The 20,851-nt window shown below is 31.7% G+C and overlaps 1 protein-coding gene across 2 annotated transcripts in view; it reads right to left on the bottom strand.

Moving 5' to 3' along the window:
* Positions 1-740: 740 nt before the first annotated feature.
* The window catches only part of LOC145296907 (parkin coregulated gene protein-like), a 79,970-nt gene continuing 59,859 nt past the window's right edge, over positions 741-20,851 (bottom strand). The window contains exons 4-5 of one of the 2 annotated variants that reach the window (XM_080143069.1): positions 11,377-11,526; positions 741-1,033 (exon numbers count right to left, since the gene is read on the bottom strand). In XM_080143069.1, coding sequence (XP_079999195.1) covers positions 873-1,033; positions 11,377-11,526 — 311 coding nt within the window. In that variant the 3' untranslated portion in view covers positions 741-872. The remainder of the gene's footprint in view (positions 1,034-11,376; positions 11,527-20,851) is intronic. The other variant, XM_080143070.1, reaches the window with a different exon arrangement.

Genomic DNA, 20,851 nt, shown 5'->3' with positions numbered 1-20,851 from the left:
AGAATGTCTAAATAATTTGGAATTGTATTTTGAGTACTGCCAACACAGAGGATTAAACCTTCAACCTCCAGAAGATTGTAACTTACAACTGCATTTTACCAAGTGTCTTATCCGTTACGCCATGGGTTCTTGCAATTTCACAAATTATTAATCCTCATCTAAAAATTTCAGAAACATGAATGATCTCTCTTTGTGTGACACAAATGAATGGCAATTCATACATACATACATACATACATACATACATACATACATACATGCATACATACATACATACATACATACATATTGCAATAGAATCAAATGGTTGATCAAAAATCTTCAACCTAATCAAATGGTTGATCAAAAATCTTCAAATGAATCAAATAGTTGATCGAATCTGGAACAGAATCAAATGGTTGATCGAATCTAGAACAGAATCAAATGGTTGATCGAATCTAGAACAGAATCAAATGGTTGATCAAATCTAGAACAGAATCAAATGGTTGATCAAATCTGGAACAGAATCAAATGGTTGATCGAATCTGGAACAGAATCAAATGGTTGATCGAATCTAGAACAGAATCAAATGGTTGATCAAATCTGGAACAGAATCAAATGGTTGATCGAATCTAGAACAGAATCAAATGGTTGATCGAATCTGGAACAGAATCAAATGGTTGATCGAATCTGGTTGGTCTAATATGCAATGAATTAAGCAATTAATAAAAACAGCAAAATGAAAAGCAACAAACAACTAATTGTTGGGTTTCGGCAAAATACAACAACTTTAATAACTGAGCAAAGTTTAAAAACGAATTTCGACTACGGAAATTCTAACGTAATGAGCAACAGCTTCGATAGCAAGGCCTTCTTCAGTTTTGCTTGGCTTTTCAATTCAGAACACAAGACTCGTATGTGGGAATCATGTATTTGATATTAATGAAGGCATCTTCACCACCGTGTCGCTCAAAGAGCTCAAGCGTCTCTTGAATCAAATCCCCAACATTCATCCGTTTTTGTTGACTGTAGTCAATTTCGTCTCCAATATTCACTACAATGAGAAGAAACCAGTTTTGAGTCAATTTGAGCAAAACAGGGCAAATTATAATCAGGCGCATATTTTCCTCTCAAGACAAAACGTTTACAATAAAAAACGAAACAAACAAAATTGTCAGCTTGTAAACAAAGTTCTGTCCGTTTCTTCAGGTCAAGTGTAAAAAAAAAAAAAAAAATTTTTTTATAATGTATAATTTCCCAGCCATATTTTTCTTCAAAATCTTTGGGTCATTTATGCCGTGTGATATCTAAGATTCTTCTATATCATGATAACGCTAGTCAGGGTTACCAAACTATAATGAATATTTGAAGTCAAACTTTTAGAAAATAAAAAAAAAAATCGACACAAAGGAAATATTCATAAAAATAAAACCAAATTTAAAAATTTTGAATGGACAGTTTAAAAGCTTCTAAATCAGAGTTAAACTTTGTAGTGTCAATAAATTCATATCGAATTATTTTTTATTTTCTGTTTACTGATTAAATATTGAAATTAAAAAAATCAAAAAGAAAACCCAAATGAATTTTTAATATCTTCTTAATTATTGATAAATTTAAGAGAAAAAAAAATCCTTGAAAGTATTTAGAAGGCATAAAAATATTTATTTGAATTTAAAAAATAATTATAAGTAAAAAAATTGATGAGTATAATGCTTTCTTTAATAATTATTACCACATATATATTTATGTAAAATACGCCCCTCCCACAGAAAATTTAAACAGGCTAAATACAATTTTTGATGACAAAACTATTAAAAAAAAAAATTAAACTAAATTCAAGAAAAGGCCAACTTTAACCTTAAAAGGTTCATATAATGTTTTCTTTAATAATAATTATTACCATATAGATATTTATGTAAAATAATAAAAATACACAAAAATAAGCTAAATATTATACAAATTTTAAAAATAAGCTAAATATTATACAAATTTTAAAAATAAGCTAAATATTATAAAAATTTAAAAAATAAGCTAAAATTAAAAAAGACTGCACAACATCCCACTGCACAAAAAAGCAAAAGATCTAGGCCTGGAATTATGCATTTGAAATTTTAAAAAATCATTTAGAACTCATTTTAAGAAAAGTTATTTTTATTCTTCTATTCACAATCTACGGAATCTTATGCAACGTGCGATTTAAACGCTTATTAAAAGATGGGACTAGATCAATTGTTTCCAAGAGTTCTCATCAGATCACCAAAGTTAAGCAACACTGAGCCTGGTCAGTACCAGTTGGGTAACTATTTGGAACTATCAATGAGCTGTATGTAGGTGGAAGATTAGTCCTGAATATATATATATATATATATATATATATATATATATATATATATATATATATATATATATATATATACTAGCAGGGACAGCTCTAGATTGAATGATGGTTAATGAATATTTCACACTCCTATATTTTTATTGCCATTGAAATCCATGAAATCACCCGGAAGGAAACTTCACATGCCTCCATGCAGTAACAGCCCAAAATATGTTATTCTACATTGCATTCTAGAGAACCTACTGTTTCTTTTATAAAAGTATTTTATATAAACTTTTTTCCAGTTAACGAAAAAAAACAACAAAAAAACATTAAGAAATTTACGTGAGGTTTGAACCAACAGACCAAGTCATGCAAAAAAAACAAAAAAAAACGTAAATTTTCAAATCTTATAAAATTCTTTGCAGTTAATGAAAAATAATTATTCTCAAGTTTAACAAGATGAAGAAAGTCGAAAGATTGCATTAATTGAAACATTAAAAAACATAACAGTCAGAATCCAAATAAAAATGTAATATTTTATAGGGTGTTCTTTGATTCCTGTTTGAACAATTGGCCAGCGTTTTGTTGTTGACAGAAATAGTTTTTTGTCTCTTTTTCTACTACACTAGTAGTTATCTCCCTTTAGTCTTTGCACTAGTGTTCTTTTCTTATATATTTTTTAATTGGTATTCATTATTGAGATGAGTAATATTTATTAATTTATTTATTGCAGACTATTATCCTCATCTTTATTAATTGTTGTTTCATGACGTTTGGACTAACTATTCCTCTGGTCGTCATCAGGTGGTAACCGCAACGGGATAAGAAACTCTGAATCTCCTAGCTGCATTCTCAGCAATTACTGCCATCCATGGAGTAATTGCTGAGAGTGCAGTTAGGGGATTCAGAGTTTCCTGTCCTGTCGCGGTTACCACCTGATGAAGGCCAGAGGAATAGTTGGCCGAAACATTGTGAAACAACAACTAAGAAAGATGAGGGTGGTGGTCCGCAATAAATAAATTAAGTTTCTTTTCTTATCTTTCACTTCTTGTGATGGAAATAATAAAATTAGTTTAAAAGGACAACAAATAATTCAAACCCTTTTTTTTTTTTTTTTTTTTTTTAAATACAAAACAATGCGATTCCTAAATGTGTTATGTTTTTACTATCTCATCACACTGGGAATTTATTAACAGAAAAGCAAAAACTAAATTTTTTTTTTTTTTTTTTTAATTGGAGGAATGCATTTTTGGAACAAATTGCAAAAATTGCAAAATTAGATTAAAAATAAATCTAATCAAATGCATCTCAAGAAGCAAAAAAAAAAACAAAAAAAAAAACATGCTATCTCCTTACCTACAGTATAATTTTTACGACTCGTTGTTCTATCATTGTTGCTAAGCGACGACATGGAAAAAATGGCTTTACCGATGATAAATTAAAATAACGGTTCCGATTATCGGTAATTATCGGGAGGTATTCTGAGACAAAACTTAACTAAGATCACTGTCCCAGACTTATACACTAAAGTTCTGTAAATTTTAAAGAAATCTGTTCAGCCGTTTCGGAGTCTATAAGAACGAACTCACACACATACACAGAGACAAAGTTGCATTTATATAATTGTACAGGGTGACCCCCCCCACCCAAAAAAAAAGCTAAATGGAGGCCATCTAGAACATATGCTGTAGAATGGAGAAAAAAAGGCCAAAGACCCTAGTGATTTGATGTGATGTTTTGAATATATGATAAACTAGTTATAACCAAAGTTTCATTTCATTTGGACAGGACACCAAGAAACGAGGCCTAATTAGAGTTGGGCCCCGTTTTTTTTGGGGGGGGGGGGTCACCCTGTGTATGTGTGTATATATATATATATATATATATATATATATATATATATATATATAGTTTTTGAAATTTTTAACCTTTAAAACTATACAAAAAAATATTTTTTATCATTCGTTAGAAAACCATCTAGTCAGTAAGTTATTTAACCACCTACAATCACTGCATCGACTCGCTCTCGAATTTACTATAGTACCAATAATTTATTTTTCAAGGGATCATCAGTTGTTTACCATGAAACACTGTTTCGGGGATTTAAAAACAAAACAGTATATTACATCATGGCTTCCCAGCAGTGTTGATCAAACACCACCTCCCTTAATCTTAGGAAGAAGACATGTTACAAACATTTGATCCAATTTCCTATTCTTAATTGCAGTTACTAACCTTTTCATGCTAAAAAAAATGAATTTCTTACCTGTGTGATTCATCAATTTCCACATTTAAAATGGATATATTTTTTAATTTATTAGTCTTGTATTTATAAGATTACGGATTAATCCATTTAACTACTTATCACCCCCACTATGATTAGTATTTAGTATATTTACATTCTTATTTATTTAAGGTTAAAAATATTTTTACATTTATACATTTTTTTTTTTTATATATATATATAAATTTATTATATGTAATTATAAATACATTTTATACATTGCTAATATAGTTTTGGATTTCCTTTATTATATATATACAACTGATTGCCACCTACGTATCAGCATTAATATACTTTTTAATCTATATAAATAAAATAGTAGACGTATGTATGTGTCTGTGTAAAGATATTTAACCGATAAACTCTTAAACTACTGATCACATAACACTGAAATTAACAGGAAATAGTAATCCTATATCAAGGATGGTTTATAATGAGTAAAATCTTTGTTTGGATGGATGACTAACTCATACAGAAATATGTTGGCAAGTTAAAATGTAAAATGTTCATTTCAACTTGCTGTCATATTTCTATTAGTTTTGCGCATGTCATTCAATCATAGCATGATGGGATTTAATTTTAAATCTTTCTTATCTATCTGTAGACTGGTAGGGATCACGTCTGCAGTGCTAAATGTTTTGGTTTCGATTCTAGCTGTTGGCACCTAAGCCATTTCTTTTTAAACTTTGGAAATCAGTACTATACACTCATGAGCAAAAAAAAAAAAATGGGCCAAGCAAATTTTATACATTTTATTGCACTAAAAGCTATATTGAACAAAGAACAATTGAACATGGAAACTTAAACGAGACTAATAACACAGAACAAGACATTTACTTTAATAAATGCTTAGTATGGAATCGCATTCCCTTTTGATTTCTGTAAAAGATCAATTCTTTTAGACATGCTTTCAACCAAAAGTGGAACACTGTGAAGAGGAGATACTATTCCATTCTCTTTGCACAGCTTCCCACAGTTTGTCATTGTTCAAAAAAGTTCTTCCAGCCAATGCACGAGATATTATGGACCAAATATTCTCGATTGGGTTTAAATTGGGGCTTTCACCTGCCTAAAACATCACATCAATTGAATTATCAGAAAACCCATTTTTTTTGTAACTTTAGCAGTGTGTGCAGAAGCATTATCAAGTTGAAAAATAATGTTCTGGGATATTCCCAGCTTCTGGATACTTGGTAACAGTCCTGTTTCTAACATTCGAATGTATTCCTTTGCATTGATTGACTTCTCACATCTAATAAGGTCTCCAACTCTGCTGCAGTAAAAGTTCCCCATACCATTATCCCTCCATTCCCGTGTTTAACTGTCATTTTTATGCAACTTAGCAAAAATCTTTCTCCAGCTCTTCAAATGCGCTGTTCGCGAGCATCACTAACAAGACAAAATCTTGATTCATCTGACCAGAAAACATTCCTGAACCAATCTGTATCTTTCTTGCCATAACAGAAGAAAAATCTCTTTCTATCATTGATGTTCTTAGATAAAAATGGCTTCTTTGCACACCTTTTAGAAGAAAATCCCATTTCTTTCATTCGTCTAGATATTGTATATCTAGACAGAGAATTTCCAGCCCCTGATTTGAATTCTTTGCTATGGTCAACATAAGTTTTCTTTCGATCCTTCAAAAAAGTTAATTTAAACTTGTGGTCGTCCTTAAAAGTGGATGCTCTAGGGCGACCAGATCCAGATTTCCATTTTACCGAGTATTCGACTTCGAACCTTTGACCAATGCGCTTCACTACAGAAAGAGATGTTTTCACTGTTCTTTTCTTAAAATATCAAAAATCTGCTTGTAAGTCATTTTGGACTGCCTTAATCCTGCAATTCGGTTTTTTATATCCTCACCAAAATGCGGTCCTACCATATTTAGGATTAATTTTTCCACTTATTATTATATGCTATAATAATAATGATCTGCAAAATAGAAATTTTCAGTTAAAATTAACAAAAATTCATGGAAAAATATTGAAAAATCGATTTCTTCCTTCTTTCACTCTTGGCCCATTTCTTTTGCTCATGAGTGTATGTATATAATATTCAATAGAGAATTGGCTTTGTATAATAAATACCAAATATGCATGAATTAAAATATATTTAAGCATATTTTATGATGGGGCAAGACTGGGTACTCCTTGCTAGTCTTTAATATTATTTCCCTAGGATTTAAATTGTATTAGTAACTGATATGTCTCTTGAAAGGGATATATTCATTTGAAGTAGCTGAGTTGATTACTGTACACACAATAACCTTACTTACATGAGCAATAATCTCGTGTCGCTTTGCTGAACGAGTGTTCATGGTCAGAGCTAATATTCCTAGCATGGGGCTTGTGGCATACCTTTTGACGTTGAGACTAGATCATTGAGAAGAATGGTTATTACATTGGCAATTAACTAAATCTGATATTGTGCATTTTTATTGCTTTATTTAACTGGACAGAACGTTTGTTTAATTTGATAGTTTACAAGGTAGAATTTTTATGGCAAAACAATAAAAATCTTCTTGCTTTTTCAAATCCATTTTCTTTTTACGAGGTTAGTGGCTCCGCAATTTTTTATTGTTCATATTTTTATTCGTCAATCCCGACTGTATTATGTCTTCAGCAGCCAGATCACCAATGTTAAGCAACACCGAGCCTGGCCAGTATAAGTTGGGTGACCATTTGGAATGACCAAGGCACTGTATGTAGATTGAGGACAGGTCAGTCATCCTGCTTTCCAATGTGTGTAGTGGTGGCATGCGCACATATTAAGAGCGATATGAAAAGGTGATGGAGTTTACCGAACTCCATTATCTCGACTGCGGTCGCAAAATGATGGTGAAGATTAAGTGGACTTTTAACGGAAACAATTCCTCGTTTAGTAATATACTAGTGGGGAGTCCCGGCGTTGCCCGGGTGAAGGATATTGGCACAAGGATGAAGCGATGTTAAGAATGGCTTCCACGAAAAGAACCAACATAAAACTACTTTTCACGCATAAGCAGATTTTTCTTGCATTCTTCTATGACTGATAGCATGCACGTGACATGTTCTCCCAAATCACATTCTAAATTTATTCTTTGACATTCATGCAGATGACATTGAATTATGGCAACACTTTGAAGAGCATTGATGATCAAGATCCCTGTTTCTCTCTCCTCTAACCTAGAGCTTGGTCTGACACATTAATACAGCAGAATCATGTTGACATACAGATCACTAAAGTTAAGCAATGCTGAGCCTAGCCAGTTGCAAAATGATGATGATGCTTCTAATGTGTTCCAGGTCTACCCACTTTTTTTGTGGACTACCTATCTCTATTAAAATTAATTTCCACGGATTTTCTGAAAATATACTACACATGACTGAACCAAGTCTCCTGCGTGTCATGAGTAAGTTGTTTGAATCTATGCTAAATCAAGAAGTTGTCAACCATCTCAGTAAAAATAATCTACTCAGTGGCAACAATACGGATTTCGTCCTGCAAGATCAACTACTGATGTGCTCATTAGAATATTACACTTGATTAGTGAATCCATTGTTGAAAGCTTCGTTTTTATAGCAATAGTTTTTGGTAAATCAAATATTTGATAGGGTTTGGTACAAAAGTTTACTTCACAAGCTAGTTATGTAATATCTGGAAACGTCTTTTTAACTATCACATTCATTTGCTTTGATAGGTTTACGAAAATGATTGTTGATGAGCAGAACTCTGATGCACATAGTCTCAATGCCGGCGTGCCTAAGGGATTTATTCTAGGCCCAACTCTCTCCCAAATCACATTCTAAATTTATTCTTTGACAGTCATTAACTGTTAACTTCTGGAAATCTTTCTGTTAAACTCTGAGAATCTTTATGATCTCACTGTATGTTAGAGAGGCAGCATTCCGCACACATGTCTGACCTACACTATTGTTGTGGCTGCCAGATGTAAGTGACAAGTAAAAGGCCAAAATGATACGATGTTGGCTACAACACATCAGATATATAAAAAAATATTGCTGATCACATTGTAAATGCTTCCACTAGAAATTGCATTTACAATGAGATCAGCAACTGGTACAGTAACGTTGTCCAGCTTCAGTCGCCCAGAAGTCTCCAAAGTGTGCCTCACATTGATGTCGACAGCCTAAAGCTGCGCAGTAGGTCACCTAAGACATGGGAGCGGGAGATCAGTTGATAACAACCTGCTCAGTGGAGTGGAGTGATAGATAGATAGATAGATAGGTAGATATTTCTTGTCACTCAGACTCCAGGAAACATCACAGGTTGTTCTCAAATAGGATTCTTTGATGATAGCCTGTTTGAAAACTCCTAGTGAGTAAGTGATAATAATGTACAAACTCGCTCTTGAGTGAAAAATTAACCATTGCATGACAAAATAAACAAACACGTTGTCTAGAAGAAGAAATGAGTAAAATATATCATTGATGCTGCGGATGGAAGTGAATAAAGAAGAAAGAGGTGTGCTGTGTCACCATTAAATTGCAAAAAGGAAGTAAAGACCAACCGGACGAGGAAATTAGGAAGAAAGTAACATTTTAGTTAAGAGTAACTTAAAGGGAGATAATGGGTTCAAAACAGGGAAGCAGAACACCTAATTTTAAGGTTAAAAAAAAAGTATAAAATCGCTAATATCTCAACAACTTGACCTTATGAGAAAAAAATTAATATGATTTTCGGAATCACCACCACCAAATTAGTCTAAATCAGTTTAGAAACCTTGGGCACCAAAAAATGTGTTGGCCAGTGTAGTAGTAGTAGTAGTAGTAGTAGTAGTAGTAGTAATAATAATAATAATAATAATAAATAATAATAATAATAATAATAATAAATACCATTCAGGTTGAGTCCTGATAGGATAACATAATATATCAACAAACAATGATGATGCTAGTAATTGTCTGTATTTTTGAGATGAGGTGTTTTCATTGATTGAGATTGTCGGACTGACTTCCTCATCTTGGTTGTTATTGTCACAACGTTTCGGCCGTTTTGCCCTCCGACCTTCGTCAGGTGTTTTGTATCGAACTGGGGAACCGTTTGTTAGGAGTCTCGAACCCAACCCTTTATTATTATTACGGGGGTACCGTGTTCGGACTCCTGCTAGGCTTTGGGACATAGTTGCTGATTCTCTGTTTTCAATGTTACTTTTTTCACTGCCTTCGTTCAGGATTGAACTCAGCACCTTTGGGTAACTGTAAACTTTGATACAACGTGACATATGGCCGAGTGGTCCTAGACGTTGTATCAAAGTTTACAGTTACCCAAAGGTGCTGAGTTCAATCCTGAACGAAGGCAGTGAAAAAAGTAACATTGAAAACAGAGAATCAGCAACTATGTCCCAAAGCCTAGCAGGAGTCCGAACACGGTACCCCCGTAATAATAATAAAGGGTTGTGTTCGAGACTCCTAACAAACGGTTCCCCAGTTTGATACAAAACACCTGACGAAGGCCGGAGGGCAAAACGGCCGAAACGTTGTGACAATAACAACCAAGATGAGGAAGTCAGTCCGACAATCTCAATGAATGATGATGCTGTTCAACAAAAAAAACAAAATCAACAAAAAAAACAAAATCAACAAAAAAAACAAAATCAACAAAAAGACAAAATCAACAAAGTCAACAAAAAAAACAAAATCAACAAAAAAACAAAATCAACAAAAAAAACAAAATCAACAAAAAAAACAAAATCAACAAAAAAAACAAAATCAACAAAAAAAACAAAATCAACAAAAAAACAAAATCAACAAAAAAAACAAAATCAACAAAAAAAACAAAATCAACAAAAAAAACAAAATCAACAAAAAAAACAAAATCAACAAAAAAACAAAATCAACAAAAAGACAAAATCAACAAAAAAACAAAATCAACAAAAAGAAAAAATCAACAAAAAGACAAAATCAACAAAAAGACAAAATCAACAAAAAAAACAAAATCAACAAAAAAAACAAAATCAACAAAAAGACAAAATCAACAAAAAAACAAAATCAACAAAAAAAACAAAATCAACAAAAAAACAAAATCAACAAAAAGACAAAATCAACAAAAAAACAAAATCAACAAAAAAACAAAATCAACAAAAAAAACAAAATCAACAAAAAAACAAAATCAACAAAAAAAACAAAATCAACAAAAAAACAAAATCAACAAAAAGACAAAATCAACAAAAAAAACAAAGTCAACAAAATCAACAAAAAAACAAAATCAACAAAATCAACAAAATCAACAAAAAAAACAAAGTCAACAAAATCAACAAAAAGACAAAATCAACAAAATCAACAAAAAAAACAAAGTCAACAAAATCAACAAAAAAACAAAATCAACAAAATCAACAAAATCAACAAAAAAAACAAAGTCAACAAAATCAACAAAAAAACAAAATCAACAAAATCAACAAAATCAACAAAAAAACAAAATCAACAAAAAAACAAAATCAACAAAAAGACAAAATCAACAAAAAAAACAAAGTCAACAAAATCAACAAAAAAACAAAATCAACAAAATCAACAAAATCAACAAAAAAACAAAATCAACAAAAAAACAAAATCAACAAAATCAACAAAATCAACAAAAAAAACAAAGTCAACAAAATCAACAAAAAAACAAAATCAACAAAATCAACAAAATCAACAAAAAAACAAAATCAACAAAAAAAACAAAATCAACAAAAAAAACAAAATCAACAAAAAAACAAAATCAACAAAAAGACAAAATCAACAAAATCAACAAAAAAAAAAAAAAGAAAAAGAAATGCACACACACTAAAAACTGCATTGAAGTATTTACTTACAGTTTTTGTTCTTGAAAATGTTGAAAATTGGTAAGATTTGTCTGTAATACTGAACGAGGGCTTCTCCGACAAATTCAGCTGAAAGTACCAGATGTTGCAGAACTTTTAATGTGGTACACACTACGGGGAGACTTCGAGTGTTAAGGGCTTCTGTAAAATAAGACAAACATAACCGATTGGTCTGTAGCTGTTTGCAATGAAAGAGATACAGGTTCGAATGCACACACATGTATTCAAATATTTCAAAGGTGTCTTGAAATTCTTGACACGTATCACTTCTGCAAGGCACACAACAAGATGGAGGAATTGTATATGTTTTACCTTAAAACTCCCACAGCTATCATAGATGTGTTTCTGACAACTGGATATATATATATATATATATATATATATATATATATATATATATATATATATAAGCGAGATGAGACACTGATAGAATTCAGATGAAAAATCCTGATAGATATTACTTGAAGTAATACTTTCAAGGTGATCCCAGCCAAAAAGGAAAAGCTCAATATTTAAGAATAAAGCAATATATAAGTTTCGTGGTTAAATTTTAAATTCTGATAAAACAATGTATAGACACATATATTCGAATTAAGAATTTATTGTTTGACAAAAGGAAGAAGGGGTTGTGTTAATTTCCTTAATCCATGGATTTTCAATAATGGCTCATATCATCAGAGGAAATGAAATGCGGTTTGCAAAATGTTCAGCTGTGAATGGACGCTTTTTTTTGCTTTTCAGTACAATTATTGAAAATAGTTTTTTGAGTGGTTGTGGATAATTACATGGAAAAAATTATACGAAAAGAGAAGTTGATACAACCTGGGCAGTCCATTATTGGAAGGAGGACAATGTCCTCCGGGGTTATAAATCCAGGTGGGCAGAAAATAGGTCCAGGGGAGAAGGTAATATTCCCATATAGCGAAAGCATATTGCTTCTTATTGATTTTTCGAAAAGTATATGAGGCAGCTGTATTTGTTGGTGCATTGAGTGTGTGTTGGTTGATGTAGTCCAAAAGCTTTTTTGTTGTTGACAAAGTGTATCCGATGTTGGGTTGATATACCATTCCATTGTAATTATCCCCGTGAGTAATAGAATTTGAGCATTGAGTTATGTATGCAATGGACCTCGAAATCAATAGTATGAGTAGCAAAATAGCAAAATAATCCGGGAGATGATATTCAGAACGGTGCATTGGACGATTGGCTTCTGGTGTGAGTCCTGGTAGAAAGATAGTTCACTTTCTTGTTGATAGTGGGTGAGGGAAGCCTTTTAGATGAAGGAAAGAGGAGAGTGGGGTGAAGTAGAGAGGGTAAAGAGAGAGGGGGGAGGGTTAAAATTGGGAGAGCATACCGGTGCTTAATGGAATTTTTTCGGGGGGTGGGGTGAGGATTTGTATTTTAGTATTCTTTAAAAGGGTTGACCTCTTGATTTTAAGTTCAAATGGGAAATGGATATTCTTTTGATTTTCAATGGGAGTGTGCGTGATATGGGGTGGGTGTGCTGTTTTTGCTGTGTGGATGGGTGAGTGGGTGAGGTGGAGATAGAGAGGAGTCATGGTCTGAAATTTTGGAATGCTTGGAGGGTTACTTATTTAAGTTAGTTTAAGGTTGGGTTCTTTTAATTTGGAGTGTATATTTAAAGGTAACTTGATTAATTGAGATACAGTTAGTTCATTACGCTTGTTGTCGTAGTGTGGTTTTGTGTAATTAAGTTTATTTAAAATTTATTTGAAATGTATATATTTCTGTTTGGAGGCGATCATGGATGAGTTTTTTCCGCTGTTCGTTGTTTGAGTGAGTGCTTTTTATACTGTGGTTAATTAGCTATTTTTTTAATGGAGAGATTTGATTTAAATGCGGGGCTGGGTGTGGGGTTGCCCAAACGTGGTTGAATTTAACTATTCATATAATAATAAACTGTATATCTATCTGTAAAACCTAAAGATAAGTGCAGATATAAGCACATATACATCTACAGACACACATACACACACATATACATATATACATACATATACATAGTATACACATACGCACAAACACTGATCCATACCATACATACATAAATACAGACTTATATACACTCGCATCCTTATACTAATGCACATGTGTACTCAATTACATATATACACATCATAAGGCATACAGGCAAGCACACATATTAGAAAAGGGAACTACTTATACAGCCGGGCGTGCATATATGTGCGTGTACTCGAGTGTACAGCTGCGCCCATATGCATGGCCGAACACCGCTATAATCATGTGCAAGCATGCAAGTCACACGCGCATATGCATACCATCGTATACATACAGCAAATAAAGATCTACATAAGTGTTATGTCTGAACAGAGATAAAGGTACGCACACTAATATATCTAACATACAAATACAACGAGCGTGCACCTACCGTTAAACATATACACACATCAACAAATGATCGGGTTTGCCTGTACATACATATGGTCCATGGAGATACAGACAGCTAGAGTGTACTAAAATACGGCTAAGGTGTGTAATTCCATTAAACGTCCATGCTCACACAAACACACACACACATATATATATATATATAAGTACACATACATACGCGTATACATGCACACACACACGTGCATACACACACATATATATACTCCAGCACATAAACATGTATACACACTCAACACAAAACGCACACCTACATGCTCACACATATATACACATCCACATACATAAGGAAATGAAATTAATAGAGAAAAATCATGCATATATATACACACACACACACACACACATATATGCACATATATACACATATATACACATACATATACACATGTACAGTCATACATACATAGACATGTACAAACATATACTTACTCAAACACGCACATGTATAAGTACACATATAGACATACATATGTATTAACACAGATACAACGCATGTAACATCCAGCCACTCATGCATGCATACATATACACTCATGCACATGTAAATCCATGCATATACATAGGGGCAAATTGCTAAACTAGTTCAGGTATGGTGATTTAAGTGGTTTTGAGCTGGCTATACTTGAATTTTTCCTGTGCTTGCATAATGAAATAAGCTCATTTTTGGTGTTTATCGTGACTTTAGGATATGTCATTATTGCAACTGCTTCTTAAGTGCAAAGGTTGCAGAATTTGGATTTAGGGGTGTATGAATTGGATTTTTTCAATAAATCCCATTTTAGTGAGTATGGAATATTCCTATGTTGGAGGTTTTTAATCAAAGTTGTTATTATTATCTATTATTATTTGGATTTTCATTATTAAAGGAGCTTATATGGTTGGAAATTCTCAGATTTGCCATTGCGCCGATATGCATGAGGGTTTTTACAATTGCATTAATGGTTGTTAAGCTGTCGGAGTTTCTACTATGGGTGTGGGATAAACTTGCAGGGGGGGAGGGATGATTAGGTTCGAATCGTTTTCAGGATGGGATTCCTGAGTAACTTGACTGTTATCATGTGTCTTATTTATGGGGTTGGCATAGTGGGAGTCAATGGAGCTCTCTAGTGTTGTTGGTTCAGTAATGTATTTTGAGTACGATTTTTGGGTGTTCTATCAGTTGCACTTACTATTGTGGTTTGGAGTTCAGTGATTGTACATGAATGGATGACGTCCTTGTGCATGCAATCATTTCTTAAGGGGCAAGATTGTTTGTTTGATATATTTTCTTTATATAGACAAATATTACATAGTTGTTACACTATACTAATGTTTCAGAACGATTGTTTTATTAAAAACCAAAGGCTCTTCGTCAGGCAACAGAATTAAAGTTTATTCACTATTCATCATAGCTGATCCTTTTTTTTATTTTATTTTTTTTTTTTTACACAGTGGTCACCACTTATCAAGGCCCGGAAGCCACTCAGGGATAAGGGTTATTACAAGTACATTACGTTAGTGTGGAGATTTGATGAAGTGTTTACTTAAGGGGGCGGTTCATTAGGAATTTGTTAACGTTGGACTTGAACACATCCAAGTTGTAGTCAGGTGGGAAGCAAGCAGACGGAACAGAGTTCCACAGGTGTGCAGTGCTAAGAAAGAAGCTTTGTTCATGGAATCCACGTTTTCATTTAGGCACAGATAAAGAGTGGGGGAAATTTTTCACAGTGGATTCAGCTAGACGGGTGTTTTTCGTGAAAGATTGATGAGGGGGGACCAGAGATTGGAGTTCAGACGAGCACCTGCCATGGAAATAACGATAAAACAAGGATAGGCTCGCAACGTCTCTTCTGTGGGAGAGAGGTTGCAGGGTAGAGAAAAGGGCATCCCCCACTTAGCCACAAAGTCTATTTTGTACTCTGTCAAGGCAGGATAGGCTGTTTTTAGCAGCTCCTGGCCAGATATGGCAGCAGTATTCCATCCTAATAGATTTAAGGATCAATTCCACCCAAAGCCGGTCAGACGATTAGTTGACCAAACCATGGTGAGTTGATAACAGCTATTGAATGCAGATGTGGATCTAGTTAGAGGATTCGATATGCCTATCTCATCGTGGTTAACCTGACCATGGTCAGAGGAATAATTGGTCGAACTGTCATGAATACAACAACCAGAAGATGAGGATAATAGTCCAATTAATTAAAAAAAAAATAAATAAATGAGAACAATAGTCCAAAGAATTCAAATAATACGAGTAATCAATACTGATCTCAAAAATTCAGAAATTTAATATCAAAAATTATATTAAGAAATAATAATTTAGTAAAAAAGAAAAAAATAGTTAAGAAAAGTTAAAACAAAAGTGAACATAAAAAGAATCCCGGGCAACGTCGAGTAGAGTAAGCTAGTATTGATGAAATGAAAAGTAACGTAGAAATGTTCCTATGCTTACTTTTCTAATTCTTCTAAATTATAAAGTTATCTTGTGAGATTTCAAAAGTTGGAACTCTATAGCATTTAAGTTGACATATCAAACTTTAATTACTGATTAATGGATTTTCAATTATTACTGTCTTCCCATGTTATTACTATAATATCACTATAATATAAAATATAATTATATATTACTATAATATCACTATGATGTATCAAAATATAATGATGTATTACTATAATATCACTATAATATAAAATATAATGATATATTACTATAATATCACTATAATATAAAATATAATGATATATTACTATAATATCACTATAATATAAAATATAATGATATATTACTATAATATCACTATAATATAAAATATAATGATATATTACTATAATATCACTATAATATAAAATATAATGATATATTACTATAATATCACTATGATATAAAATATAATGATATATTACTATAATATCACTATAATATAAAATATGATATATTACTATAATATCACTATAATATAAAATATTATGATATATTACTATAATATCACTATAATATAAAATATAATGATATATTACTATAATATCACTATAATATAAAATATAATGATATATTACTATAATATCACGATAATATAAAATATAATGATATATTACTATAATATCACTATGATATAAAATATAATGATATATTACTATAATATCACTATAATATAAAATATAATGATATATTACTATAATATCACTATAATATAAAATATAATGATATATTACTATAATATCACTATAATATAAAATATAATGATATATTACTATAATATCACTATAATATAAAATATAATGATATATTACTATAATATCACTATGATATAAAATATAATGATATATTACTATAATATCACTATGATATAAAATATAATGATATATTACTATAAATATCACTATAATATAAAATATAATGATATATTACTATAATATCACTATGATTTATTAAAATATATATGCAGTCCTGCTCAGAATTTTTTCAATTATGACCGTAAAATCAAAATAAGCAGGGGGAATAATTCATATTTTATATCTGTCTATTTTTCAAAGAGTGTTCCTACTGGTATAAGAATAACAACAAAAACATCTTTGAAAAACTTCTATATATAAAAATATAAGTAAAGGGCTGAAAAATTGTATAGTTTTAAACGTATATAGTTAATAAAGCTGAAACTTTTTAAATGAGCATAAAAATTTGTGAATTGGTGAAGCCGTATATTATAAATGCACGCGCACACACACACACACACACACACACACACACACACACACACACACACACACACACACACATATAATTCACAGTAGTGTTTGAATATATGGTTCAGTGGCAGTTTTAGTCATTTAGAACTGCTTTAAAGCTTCACCGCTCACTTATGTTTCGACTAAATTTAAAACAATTTTTATACTTTATAGATCACCTTCTCATCTATATTGTGGAAAAATATGTTCAATTTTCGTTCAGTCAAACAAAAGTTATGATGAATTTCCTGGTGTTCAAAATCGTAAATATATGTAAGGAGGTGAGCAACGCTTTTATTACTGATTTCCATAGCAACCACGTCGCCTCAGCGACTACTGTTGCTACTAATTCACTGCTATCGCGAAAAGAGAAGTAACGAGTGAAACAGAGAGAATAAAAGCATGAAAGGGAGATAATTGGGGGGATTTGATTGAAAGCAGACAAGTGCCGTACATTGTTATGACATATGTGTTTATGGGAGCAAAAAAATAAAACTGAAATTAAACAAAGAACAAGTGAATTTACTGGAAGCCTCGAAAAATCATGGATTACAATAGAAAAATGCGCATATGAAAAGTAATATGGTTAGGCTTAAACATGGAAAAGTAAAAGACTACTTGTTAAAACTGGAAAAGAAAAGGACAAGATATTTTAGTAAAAAATATAATAAATTTATAACTTAAAATATTGCAGCATTAAGAATTTTTTAAATTCAATTTATAATATTATATAATCAATTCTTAATGCTGCCATATTTTACATTATAAATTTATTATATTTTTTTACTAGAATATCTTGTCCTTTTCTTTTCCAGTTTTAACAACTAGTTCTTTACTCTTCCATGTTTAAGCTTAACCATATTACTTTTCATGCTCGCATTTTTCTATTGTAATCCATGATTTTTCCAGGCTTTCAATAAATTCACTTGTTTAATTTCAGTCTTATTTTTTTGCCCTCTTAAACACATATGCAATAACAATGTATGACACTCGTCTGCTTTCAATAAAATCCCCCAATTATCTCCCTTTCATGCTTTCATTGTTTCTCTTTCACTTGTTACTTCTCTTTTCTCACATTTTACTATTGTAATTATATATATTCCTATATCTATTTATTTTTACAAAATCAATCACATTTATAAATCAGTAAGTACAGACTTACTGCTTAATATATAACCGAAATAGTAAATGTCCGTGAAATTTCAAGAATAACATCTCTTTTTCAAAAAAAGAAAAAAAAAAAAATCACAAACCAAAAGAATGCGGTAAAAAATTTTTTTTTTTTTTTAATTCTGTAAGAATGGGATAAATTTCATATATTTTTTATAGATCGACTGTCATTCTTTCTTTTCACAAATTTCTTTGTTCAATTCCAAATTCTCTTTTCAGTTCAACTTTAAAAAAATGGTTGCTTAAGATTTTTTAGGATGTTTTAAGATTTCCGTTATTGTGATTGTCTTGTTTCCTATTGCCACAAGAAAGGTTCAGCAAGGGAGGTGGGTATGCAGAAACCAGAAACCACGTTGAAGAGGCTACAAGCATCCTTATGGTAATAATTAGCAGAAATCGAGAGAGAATCAAAACGTTGGACCGAAAATATGATGCCTATGGAAAGGTCAACAGAAAATAGGGTTTCTGATTTAGTCTTATATATCCATCAATTTGACAGCAAGGCAAAACAAATTTCATGTATGTAAGGGAGTGATTTTAGTCTCTTTAAAAAATGCTACTCATAGAATCTATCAAATAAAACAGTAGATGTATGTGTGTGTGTGTGTGTGTGTGTGTGTGTGTGTGTCTATGTGTAAATATTTAACCACTAAACTCTTAAACTACTGGTCACATAACACTGTAATTAATAGCAAGTGGTAATAATTAGGACTATGACAACAGCATATTCTTTTCCTTGTTTTGATTCTCAGGTATATATCCATTGATATCTTATATATTTATTTTTTGTTTTTATTTTTATTTTATTTATTTTTTGTTTTTATTTTTATTTTATTTATTTTATTTTATTTTTTATTTTACGGATCATGACTAGGGCTATGACAACAGCATATTCTTTTCCTTGTTTTGATTCTCAGGTATATATCCATTGATATCTTATATGTTTTTATATAAAGTGATGTGGTTCTCAGTTGATTAATTGTCTCTAACTGTGTCGGCTATATACTCGAGGGACAAAATAATGAAAAGAATATGCTGTTGTCATAGCGCATACACTAAGGATGGTTTATAACAAATAAAATCTTTGTTTGAATGGATGAATAACACGTACAGACATATATTGGCAAACTGAAATGCAAAATGTACATTTCAACTTGCCGCCATATTTTTATTTGTGCGTGCATGCCCAAATTCAATTAAATCCTTCAAGTCGTTTAAGATTAAATCTTTCTTACCCTATCTCTCAATAACTACATTGGTAGGGAACGTGGCTGGAGCGCTAAATGTTTTGGCTTCAATTATAGCTGACTAGCGAAGGGTACCCGGCGTTGCCTGGGTGTTTGGAGGTGCGTGTGGAAACTCCGGGGTTGGGGGGTTGGGGTTAAAAAAAGTAAGTATGAGGATCGAACCTGAACCATTGAGGCAAATTTGTAAATTAAAGTGTGAAAAAAAAAAAAAACGTGCGACGTTAATGGTTGCCCCACCGCGAGATGCTAACGGAAACATGTTTGAATTTATTTAATTACTTGGATTTGGCAGGTGCCCGTTTTAATGAGTTAATGAGGTCAAGTTTGACTGCGGGACTGCGGGACTGCGGGAACGCTTCCCAAGATGTTATAGGAAAAAGACTAACCCACATGCGGCGAGCGACAAATGTTGAATATTTATCTTCCCGAAATCGAGCAAATTAAATAGACAGGCGAGCTTCGTTGTTAACTGTGAGATATTACGATTTATATGTGATATAAAAAGTTTTAAAAAGTTGTGAAGCGACCGACCGCTTCTCTGAAAAAAGCCTTTTGTAGACATACAGAAAAAGCGAACACACATACATACATTTTTGCTTTTATATTTATAGATGGCATGCAAGCCAGTTTGTTTTTCTAACTTTTGAAATCAGTACTATATATATATATATATATATATATATATATATATATATATATATATATATATATACACACACACATACACACGTACATATATATATATATATATGTAACATTCAATAGAGAATTGGCTCTGTAATAATAAATACAAAATCTGCAATGAATTAAAATATATTTAAGCATATTTTACGACTGGGCAAGGGTAAGCGCCCCCCCCCTCCCCATTCCCCCTCTAGAAAAAAGAAAATACGAATCAGGATTAAATTTTA

Source organism: Euprymna scolopes, chromosome 17, assembly GCF_053919585.1.
Source record: "Euprymna scolopes isolate OS-2025 chromosome 17, ASM5391958v1, whole genome shotgun sequence".
Classification (NCBI taxonomy): domain Eukaryota; kingdom Metazoa; phylum Mollusca; class Cephalopoda; order Sepiida; family Sepiolidae; genus Euprymna; species Euprymna scolopes.
The sequence above is the reverse complement of the archived record's forward strand: the minus strand, read 5'-3'. Positions and strand labels throughout refer to the sequence as shown.